Here is a 12,063-nt window from a genome sequence, read left to right as displayed (position 1 = left end):
GTACTACACATCACAAGACGCTATGCTGAGTTGACACGGTGTGGTTTGGGGAATGTTTTTCACCTGATTTTTTCTTTTTTGTTAAAAATTTCAAGTTTAAGGTAATTTAATCTTTAAAATAACCATCACTTTACTACAAAACTGACAACAAAACGTGAAAATATATTTAGAGACGATCGTAGATATTAATTTTTGTATTTTTCGTACAGAGAATTATCCCCAACTACATGCATGTCCCCATGATTTTCATATTTGAGAGAATATCAGAATGGGATAAATACATAATTCCAGCAGAAACATACTTAACATTGAATAATATTACAATTTAATTTCTCAATTAATAAGAAAATAAAGTTCAGCGTACTGTTAACCAAATACAATCTGATGAAATATTGAAATTAAGAAATAATGATCAATAACCATGTAATGTTCAATGGCGACTCCCCCTTTTCAAATCAATTATATCTTTATCTTGAAAAAAACCCCACCAAATTAGGATTTTTTTAATTAAATGTGACCCAGCACCACAAAACCCACAAAAAGTCGCACTGTGTGATTTCCAATTGGAGCCAATGAAGAGTGTTTTGGTCAGAATGTTCAAATTTCAGATTTTGGTGTTTTCTGAAAGAGTATACTCTCCCCTCTTTACTGTAAAAAAATGGATGTACCAATCAAACCTAAAGTGTTTATTTTTGGGTGTTTTTATTAGACCTATTTTTGTCTTTTTGAGTTAACTGTTATCATATTTTGTCTCCACGAAAAACCTGAATACTTGTCTCTCTTTGAACTCCTATAAATTTAAAATAGGATAAGTTCTAATAATGATCCTTGTTCAAACTAATGGACAGGATGTACATAATTAGTGTGTGAACTGATAATTCCTTCTTTCGAAATTCTATTGATTTGTAATCTTCTTTTTGTCTACAATACACAATAGTGGAAGAATAAGCGCTCTTCAACAGTGGAAGAATAAATGCTCTTCAATAGACAAGTAATTTTTAATAGTACGGAAGATGTTGGTCATCGTGGTAGTATAGAATCGGCAAAGGAAATAATCTGTTGTCTCAGGTTTCAGTTTGCCGAATTGTGAGACAACAGAGTAATTTTTAATCCCCCTTTTCTCAAAAGGTGTGTTGCAGTGTGGTGAACATTCTCCTCTTGCTTGAGTGGGTTAGCCTTAGGATCAATCATTGTTAATGAGTTATATATCATTATAAAGCTTGAGTATCCTCCATCAGAAGAGCTTTTAAACTAAAATTTCATTTCTGACGACTTTTTTTGTTTTGTGCTGCCTGGTCACACATCATCAAAGTTTTTTACTCACTATGGAGAAATTCACGATATCTTCATCTAATAACCCTAAATGATAATTTTCACATCATATTCTCAAGTGCACTAAATCAATGTAGTGTGGATCGAAGACATGATGAGGAAGAAAAGGTTTAAAGACTCGCAAGTCCCCACCTCCTCCCTTCTCTCTCACTCTTTCTCTTTCAATAAAACTCCAACTTTTCAGTAGCAAACCTCTACAGTTTGTGCACATATTTCCCTTGCAAAATGCTATACTACCCCTGTTCGCTCTGGAGACGATCTACAATTCTGTCGCTACGGCAACAATGTTTAGGACAACTTGAGCTTCTCTCGAAGCACACCCTCCAACTTGCCGGCATCGACTCCAAACTTTCGGATGCCGTCGGACAGCTTCTCCACGGCCATCTGATCCTCGTTGTGCATGAAGCGGAAAGCGGCCTCATTCAAGGTAATCTTCTCCTCGCTACTGCCTTTAGCTGCAAAAGCAAAATGAAAGGAAAGGTGTTGGCTTGGTGCATGTAATGGAATAGAGTACTGAAGAGATAACGTCATAATATCAGAGTTCCCAGCTTTTCAAGCAAAACAAAATAATGGCCACCCTTCTCCCCATACAGCCATCCACCATAACCAGTCATTCAATGGATGTTGTTTTGATATGCAACAAAATATAACAGAGTCTGACTGACTACCGTGCTTTCGACTTTTGGGCAGATCAAAATCCCCTGATTTTTCCCTCATTTGAAGCATTTCCCCCTGATTTGAGGTATTTTAAAAATCAGATTCCCTGATTTTTCCCTGACTGGAAAAAAGTAAAATAATTTTCCCTGATTGGCTGGGAACCGTGAATATATTTTTTTGGGAATTTTAGCGTTTTTTATACCATGCCTCTGCATGGAATAATGAACAAGTGGAGCGCCTCTGGCAGTCTCGCCAGCATTACAGGATTCAATATAGCAACAGTGCTGACTTTGAAAATGACTGAAGAATAAATCATTCACAAAAAACACCATTCATATAATGACAAAATACTATGTTCAAAATCAGGCATAGTTTTCAGTAATACATGTACTTGATTACTCTTGTCCAAGTTTCAGGAACCAGATCCATAAACTTGCAAAGATGTAATGGAAATCAACAAATATCCCCAACATGGCCAAAATTCATTGACCCTAAATGACCTTTGACCTTGGTCATATGACCTGAAACTCCGGCAGGGTGTTAAGAAATACTTGATTACCCTTATGCCCAAGTTTCATGAACTAGGCTTATATACTTTTTAAGTTATGATGACATTTCAAAAACTTAACCTTTGGTTAAGATTTTGATATTGATTCCCCTAACATGGTCATGTGACCTGAAACTCAGGCAGGATGTTCAGTAATACTTGATTACTCTTGTCTGAGTTTCATGAACTAGGCTCATATACTTTCTAGTTATGATGACATTTCCAAAATTTAACCTTTGGTTAAGATTTTATGTTGACGCCGCCAGAAAAGCAGCACCTATAATCCCGCTCTGCTATGCAGGCGAGACAAAAACCCCCACGACCCAAATTTGGTAGGAATATTGATATTGGCCTGGTTCAGAACATTTAAAACCAGGCAAATAATATATTGATTTCATTGGGGCTAATGATGTATTCATGAGGACATATCTTGGGGCCCCATGGACCGATTCCCTATTCTGACGCTGGGAAGACAAGTTGGTAGGAAATGAAATTTAGCCTCAAAGGCTAGGCAATTTCAAAGTTGCAAGGGCTGTATATACTATTGTGGTATCTGCAAAAATCAAGAGTTTATCAAATCGAGGATTCCATGGAGGTTACCAATGGATGGCAAATTTACCATAATGGTATCAAAATGATACACATCCTTAAGAGCAATAATAAGAATTATTATCTTTATAAATGTTTTAGTGATGCATCGGAAATGCAAATTTTGGTCTGAATCAGCTACCTGGTCAACAGGAGAGTTTACTGAACAACGAACCGAAATCCAATGGACATGCCATAGGCTCCTGTACAAAACTTGCTGTTCAGTGGTCACTGCCATTGGACAGCATCCGCAAGAATCGTCCTAAAAAAGCACCCAAAGGATTCATGAGCAGGCCGCAAGGACATTCTAAACATGGGATTTTGAGCAGAAGATGTCTCAGATTTCATGATCTAAAGAGGGATATTTGTGGAGATGTGATGTCCCAGATTTGCATTTTTGACTCTCTATTCTCCTTCGCCTACCCGCGAAAAGCACCCCCTTTTTTAATCTTGCAGGTGCTGTCCAATGGCAGTGACTTATTTCATGAAACAGGGCTGAGTAGGGATAAATACCAATACCTACCCGTCTCAGGATCTAGTTTGCGTGAAACTGCTTCAGTTGATTTAGACAGTTCATCTAGCAGCTTGGGGCTACAAATAGAGAAGGAAGAAAAAACAATTGTCATGACTTAACAAAGCTATACTAAATTTACTTATTCAGTTCATCCAACAGCTTGGGCTATAAGATATACAGCCTTTGGAAAGTCGATTCATGATTTTGCCCCCCAAATCTTAAGAAAGAAAAACAATTGTCATGACTTATACTAAATTTACTTATTCGGTTCATCCAGCAGCTTTGGCTACAAGATAGAGAAGGAAGAAAAAAAAACAATCGTGTTGTATCTATTGAAAATAGCTGGACTTATCCTTTTGTTTTCTTTAGTATTTGTACTTTAAAATGATTTTCAAAACAAAAAGATTAGTCAAGCTCTTGGTCAATATCTTTAAGCAATTTCCCTGTCACCATTCAAATCAAACAAGGAATTAAATCTAACAAATAATGCATAGGCCGGTTTTTAATGAAACTATTACAACTATTTGAAGTTTACAAACACCCAGGAAATTCAATGAAAAGTTGACACTTGCCAAACATCATAAAATTTACTGTGTCTTATAAAATATTTGTGCTATCATGACGAATTTGATATCAAACAAATGAGTATGTCATGGCCCTTAACCACATTGCTTTGTTATCAGGAGCTGAAAAATATTCAGGTGCCATTTTTCCCCAAAAAATCTTCATATGTTAGACAAATTAAAAATAAAAACTTGACAAAAACATTTCATATTTGTGCTAGTTACTTCTTAACACAAACATTTCAGATTACACTTTTTTGTTCAGTGGTGACATATCATAGAAAATGTAATATAAATCATAGATCTGACATTTATATATTTCTATAAAACGATGTTTGAAAATATAATAACAACAATACAATTCATTTGGCACGAATATAACTTTTTTCTTCAAAGAAAATTCCACCTGAAATATACTTTAATCCCAACAGCAATGTGAAAGAGCTTAATACGCTCGTTCATTTGATAACAAATTTGTCATGGTAGTATTTATATTTTTGAAGATATATTAAATTTTATGTTTGGCAAGCAAACAAATTTCACTGAATTCCATGGGTGTATGTAAACTTTTGGCCTCGACTGTACATGTGGTATACACACAAATTTTCAGGCGGTCTAAAACATTTGCAAATGATGGAACATTAAAGGAGAATGAAACCCTTGAAACCAGCTGAATCCATATCAAAGAGAAAAATCAAAGAAACATATTGTTGAAAGTTTGAGGAAGATTGAATGAATAATAAGAAAGTTATGAGCATTTGAATATTGAGATCACTAATGCCATGTAGTTCCTCCAATTGGCAATGCGACCAAGATCTGTGATGTCACACACGTACAACTCCCTCATTACTTTAGTACTTATTTCACTTATATTCTCACTTTTATAGAGTCTATCACAAGGTGAGGTGTTCTCTTTATGAGAGGACAAGTACAGAGGTTTCACAACATTATATCATTGATGAATCGTTTGTCATATGATTAGAATGAGCAAAAAGAGATGTTTTGGGGTATATTTTCAGTGTCCAAAAGGGGAGAGTCGTTCATCTGTGACATCATAGATCTTGGTCGCATTGCCAATGGGAGGATCTCCATAGCATTAGTGATATCGACATTCAAATGCTCATAACTCTTCTATTGCTAGTCCTATTTTACTCAAACTTTTGTTGATCTTATTCTTTGATTTTTCTGCTTTCACTAAAGCTAACTTGCTCCAAGAGTTTCATTCTCCTTTAAACTACATAATGCCATCTAACCTGATAGTCAGCAAGTCGATGCCTGCGAGCTCTTTAATCTGTCCTGTATTCCTAAAGGAAGCACCCATGACGACTGTCTTGTAGTCATACTTCTTGTAGTAGTTGTAGATCTTCGTTACGCTCTGGACACCTGAACGACAATGACAAATGGCAGTGACAACAATGACAATTTATATGTCACCCAAAATGAATTTTGAGATTTTTTTTGAGCTTGAAAAAAAAATAACACCTCCTAAAAATGCTTTAAAGTGATATATAGCTTGTCAAAATTGATTAAAAATAACCCACACAACCACCATCCAGCACCACTCCTAATTAATTGATGAATTAAATATTTATAAAGACACCTTTAGGTTGTCAGCCCCCCCTCACATTACATCATCGTGCCCCCCCTTATCAAATTATCCTGTCCCCCCCCCCCCCCCCGGTTCATTAGTAGTGACTTTAATATTTACCTGGATCTTCTGCTGGTTCGTAGCTCTTTTTATCAGTGTTTTTCACGTACCAGTCGAATATACGGCCAACAAACGGCGATATCAAGGTCACCCCAGCCTCTGCGCATGCTACAGCCTGTAAACGATTCAAGATTCACAAATATTATTAATGTGACCACCAGACTGATATTGAGTTGGCAATGCTGAATGTGTTTTTTTTTTTTGGGGGGGGGGGGTCTTTTACCCATCTAGTATACAGCCCAAAAAAAACAGTGATATGAATGTCACCCAAGCCTCTGCGCATGCTCCAGCTTGAAACGATTCAAGATTCTCAAATGTTACTATTATTAATCAGGGATGTATTAAGGCCACCGCACACCTTATGATTGGTCCACAATGCTCATTTTCTGAAAATGTGAATGAAAAGTATCTTTTTATTTGAGGTTGAAATTAACTGAAAGAATACTAATATAACAATTTTGGATGATTGCAAGCCTTTATTTTGGAGTAAAGGCCAAATTAATTCAAATTCATAACCAATTGTGAGATTGCTAGGACATCTTTACGACTAGATATTAAATTCGCTGTTATTCTAAGAAGGATCATAGCATAGTCACAGATTTGAACATAGGTATTCGTACAATGATTTAGAACATTACACAGTAATGAGTTTCCTATCCTTTCTAAAGTGTCCCTGCTAAATATTGCGCAAAATGTTGAGGGGGTGCTTCTGATCCCCCCCTGGCCTAGATAGGGTTATTGAACATTTTTAATAACTTACCTGAGCCATAGAGAAGAGTAGAGTCAGATTACAATGAATTCCATACTCTTTCTCTAGTACTCTGTGGATAAGAAAGTACACAATGTAAATTATGAAGGCGTACAATGATTCTGTTTGTTACTTAGTTGCCAATCTGGAGCCAATCTGTACTGTCTCTATATTTTTTGATACTGGGTTTAACATTACTTTGGTTGATAATTGTTGTGATTTTATTGTAGTTTTATAAGTTTCTTTTATTACAGGTTGGCCTATCACAAGATATCTTCCTTTATGGCCATTTCCCTCCTCACTTTCTTCAATTTGTTTCATGAACAATTGTTTTTTCAAATACACATTGTTATTCACTGTCTTTTTTTAGGTATTTTTATCTGATCTCTTGAGAAATAAAAATGTAAATGATAAAAAAACATTCATTTTGTCTGCAAGAAGTTGGTATACTTCAAGCTCTCAAATGAAACAGGGAATGAGCTTATTGGCAATTCAGACAAAAGGAGCAGTTCTAGCTCAAATCAAATAATAATAGCCAATTTTTATAAAGCGCTTTCCCAGAATGGCTCAAAGCGCGTTACAGCATATTATTACCCCGGTCATTGGATTCATTTCAGTCCCGCACTAAAACTGCACGATTTCCACTCCCTGGGGAGCATTCCTTGCATTCATCGCAGCCTCATTATGGCGCTGGCAAAATCAAACATACAATATCTTTCGCATCCTACCGGGTACCCATTTAGCACCTGGGTCGAGAGTGGCAAAGTGTGGATTAACGCCTTGCCAAAGGACGCTAGAATGGTTTGTCCACAAAAAAAACAAGGATTAGACCATGTGGAATGAATCAAAACAGAATGCAGCCAATATCGATGAGAAAACGTCTCCTTTTGACCGCTGATTGATTGGAGATTGGTTCATCAAATATCGAGAATAATAATAATAATAATAATCCACTTTTACAAAGCGCTTAATACATCGGAACGACATCTCTAAGCGCTTAACAGATATATTATTACCCCGGTCATCGGATCCTGGCATGCGCGCATACAATGTATGCACCTTCTCCACTCCCTGGGGAGCATTCCAACAAGAGTTCCAAGACTCAATTGGTAAGCATAAAACATAGGCTTTCCCATCCTACCGGGTAACCATTTAGCACCTGGCTGGAGAGTGGCAAATTGTGGATTGACGCCTTGCCAAAGGACGCTAGGCCATGGTGAGATTCAAACACACGGCCCTCTGATTACAAGGCAAGCGTCAGAACCGCTACACCATGACGCTTCCACCAGTGATAGAATCCCTATTACTATCTTATAAAACGTATTATACACGTCATTTTGCTTGGACATTAGAAGAACTACTCACTCTAATATCCCTCAAAAAGTCCAAACACCCTTGGGTATGCAGTGAGTGTGACAGAATTAATTCAAAGGGCATCTAGTGCTTGTTATTCTTATTAATCCCCTTGATGTGCTTTATTTGTAGAGTTATGTATTGAACCCTGTGATGTTCAGAGAAGATTAAACGAAAAATAAAATGTGAGCTTACTCGGCAGCTTTGATCCCTTCCCACGTGGAACTCAGCTTGATGAGAATACGTTCCTTACTGACTCCCTCGGCTTCATAGAGCTTGATGAGGCTTCGGGCTTTGGCAATCTGTGCATCCTTGTCAAAGGAAAGCCTGAAAAGCAACAGAGAATTGAGAGAGAGAGAGAGATCATCAAGTGCCAGTTCATTTCTCCCCTGGTTTGCTGCGCAAATGTTTCACTCAAGAAAAAGGTTTGAATGTGCAGCTGACAGTCCGTAGCTGTGTTCAGACTTATGTATGCTCAGAAGGTCCCTCTCAGATTCACAAGTTGATCAGTGATACTTGATTACCCTTATTTACACCACAAATTTGAAAATGATCGGAGAAGAAACGCAGCCAAAATCATAATCTTTGGTCACGATTTTGATATTGATTCCCCCAACATGGTGTACATTAATTGACCTGAGTCATGTGACATCAAACTCTAGCAGGATGTTCAGTAATACTTAACCATTATGTCCAAGTTTCATGAACTAGGCCCACATACTTTCTAAGTTATGATGACATTTCCAAAACTTAACCTTTGGTTAGGATTTGATGTTGACAGCGCCGCCCCGGCGTCGGAAAATAAATTGACTGATTCTGGAACAGGGAAAAAAAAAAATTACATACATGTAGGGGCTCGTGGCAATTTAGCCCCGAAATGTTAAAATACCCTGGAAACTAAAAAAAGGAAACCCTAGAAAATCCCCATTCATCACAATGTTGCAGATGGGAAAAAAAATTTAATCTAATTAATGTCAAAAGCAACATAACGTACCTTGCATCTACCTCTGTGGAAACTCTACCAGGAACGATTTCCAGAATCTTCTTGCCAAAAGTAATCATGATTTTATCCATGGCTGTGGCCACCTGCTCATCCACAGACCTGCAAAGGAACACAGTATTCAATCATTAGGCAAAAGTCAAGAGAAATATAAGATTATAATAATAATAACAGCAACAACAATAACAACACATTGAACACAACCGTTCTCCGGGAGGCAATCTTCACAGAGAAGTACATGTATGAGAGTGTGTGCATGACAGGAGTGCTACTTTAAAGGGGGAGTTCACCCTGAAGAAAAGTTTGTTGTAAAAATAGCTGAAGAAATGATAAAAAATATTGGTGAAGGTTTGAGGAAAATCCATCAAAAATTAAGAAAGTTATTAGAATTTTAAGTTTTGGATTTGTGACGTCACAAACGAGCAGCTGCCCATATGTTATGTAACATAAAATGCATAAATTTAAATCTTTTAATGGTTCGTGATGACTTATTTTTATTTTTCTTTAAAGAAACAGGTGTGAAGTGATTTATCTATTTAATATACTGAAGGTACAGTAAAATATTTTCAATTTTCTGAGAAAATGATGTTTCATTGATTTTTCTATCATACGATATGTAGGAAAGCTGCTCGCACATGACTCATAAATTGAATATTTGAAGAGTGGACTCATTAATTAAAAACAGTGGACTCATGAATAAAATAGGGTGGATAACCACAGCAACAGGCGTCAATTTGGGACACTGTGACAAAAGCACACATCAACAATGGACATTTTTTAATCTACGTGGTAAATAGGCGTAATTTATACAGGAAATCTGCATTAACCATGGGTACATCTGATGGTTTTAAAAACCACATTTGTGAATTTTTTATTCCGGCCCTTAAGTCTCTTCCCTGGATTCAGTACTTACGATGAGCTTGCTTTTGCACTAGCCACTACGGCATTGACGAGGTCGTCATATGCTGGCATCTGTGCAGCTTGTAAGATCAGCGATGGATTCGTGGTAGCATCTGTTGGTTTGTACGCGTCAATTGCTATCAAATGAAACAAGAAAAAAAGAAAAGCTGTTTATATCGTTCTTCTATTTTAAAATCCTATTGGGTTCATTGAAAGGGGAGGGGGATGGGTACGGGATCCTGGGAATGATAAATATCATAAAGGAGCCACGCGGTCATTTGGCCGCTATCATTGGCGAATTATTAAAAGGAAACTTTAAGCAATACTGTATACAACTGCGTGCAAACACTATACTATAGATTCACACAGATATTTTAAACATGTTCAAAATTTCTTTGCGACAAGACAATTCGTTTGCCCCCCCCCAAACAAAAAAAAAATGCAACAAAAGAAAACTGTTAATGAACTTCCTTTCAACCTTTTATGCTGCCATACTTTTGCAAAAGGAAGCAAGTTACAATTTTAAGTATAGTTTGTTGCAAATGAGCAATGTGTGTTCGTCATTTACATAGGCGTCAATGCAATTTAACAACATATTTTCTTCAATATCTTTCCATAGAATGTGCAACATTCAACAAAAACTCAAATTTGACTGATGTGTCACTTACTTCCTTTGCCACAGTTGGGCAGTATGAACCCTGGCAAAATCTCAAAATTCGCTACGTTCACAAAGCATAAGCTGCTCAATGAAACCTGTTTCTAAAAGATGAATTTCCTGAATCTCCTTTAATGGAATTTGTCAAAAAAATTAGAATAAAGAGTGTATATATTTGTCATTTTGCTTCGTCTATAAACCATTTTGAAGTCAGGGCAGGCAAAATATTTTACTTTTAATCAAAGGGGGCTACTTTTCGTAAATTACCACATAAAACTGCAACATTGGATATAAAACTTTAACCTTGCGATGAATGGGGGGTTTCCAGTGCACCCGTTTTTGTTAACCGGGCTCTCTCGGTTATTTCGGGGGCTACATGTAAATCACCCCAAAACCTGTGTAATCCCCCCCCCCCAACAGAGTGATCATTCCCTTTATTCTGACTTTGAATGGGTATTATAAAATGCAAGATTCATGTGCATGTGCCCATAAATGCAGGTACATACAGTACGTACACAAGACCATATCATCACGCTCACAACATGGTGTAGGCCTGTACACGTAGCATGACTTGCACATTCCGTCACTATCTCCGCCTATCCCTGTTATTAGCCCTAGCTTTTCAATCATCATGGTATTTTTTTATGATCCAGGTCACCAGGATCCTGACTCACAAAGAGTTGGGATTGATTCAATCGATCTCAACTACATGGAAATCCATCATTGTCATACTTTTTTTCTTTCTGGAAATATGTGCCATGTCCTTTGTTAACAAGGGGGAAGCACAATGAATTGTCAAGACAACCATGAATGTAGGAGTACATACATGTACTGTACATGGGTTATTTCCAATTCGTCCAATTGCCAACTTGACTACTATCATTTGGTCTACTTTCATTTAGTCTAATGCCATTCCATCTATTAACCAGTTGGTCCAATGGCCATTTAATCCATATACCATTTGGTCTAATTGGACTAAGCGTTAAATTGTGCAAAACAAACGAAAATGAAATGGATATTAGACCAACTGGTTATCAGACAAAAATGGTCATACATGTAGACGAAATGGTGATTAGACGAAGTGATGATTGGACCAAATGGTTGTTAGACAAAATGTTGATGGACGGAATGGCATTAGACTATTATGAAAATAGACCATGTGGTGAGTGGACGAGTTGGCAGTAGATGAATTGCCAATTTACCCTACTGTATACACGTACATCACACCTAGAAAACGTTTTGGACAAACATGCATTTTGGATAATGGCATTGCTGGCTTTTCATAGTGGTGGTTGATCAGGTTCAGCGTTTCATCAACATTCTTGTCTGACACATTGTCAGATCTGACTACTTTCCTTGAATCTGATTGGCTGAAAAACAATGTTTCTATAACTGTCGGATGAAGCAGGACTTGTCGGATAAAACGTCCAACAAGTCCTTTCATGAAACGCTCCCCTGATCAATCGCGACTCTTTGTAAAACGGGCCCCGGATCAGCA

General features: G+C 37.1%; 1 protein-coding gene across 1 annotated transcript; it reads right to left on the bottom strand.

Annotated features, from left to right (window-relative positions):
* Window positions 1-101: 101 nt before the first annotated feature.
* On the bottom strand, window positions 102-10,050 carry LOC129282790 (transaldolase-like). Its single transcript, XM_054918649.2, has 8 exons — window positions 9,924-10,050; window positions 9,005-9,112; window positions 8,206-8,337; window positions 6,670-6,730; window positions 5,910-6,024; window positions 5,455-5,584; window positions 3,648-3,715; window positions 102-1,787 (listed from the first exon to the last, which is right to left on the bottom strand). The coding sequence occupies exons 1-8, from the start codon at window positions 9,980-9,982 to the stop codon at window positions 1,621-1,623; spliced, it is 840 nt and encodes a 279-aa protein (XP_054774624.2). The 5' UTR covers window positions 9,983-10,050; the 3' UTR covers window positions 102-1,620.
* Between the last annotated feature and the right edge of the window lie 2,013 nt (window positions 10,051-12,063).

Source organism: Lytechinus pictus, chromosome 19, assembly GCF_037042905.1.
Source record: "Lytechinus pictus isolate F3 Inbred chromosome 19, Lp3.0, whole genome shotgun sequence".
Taxonomy (NCBI): Eukaryota; Metazoa; Echinodermata; class Echinoidea; order Temnopleuroida; family Toxopneustidae; genus Lytechinus; species Lytechinus pictus.
This window is presented reverse-complemented; position numbering and strand designations above follow the sequence as displayed.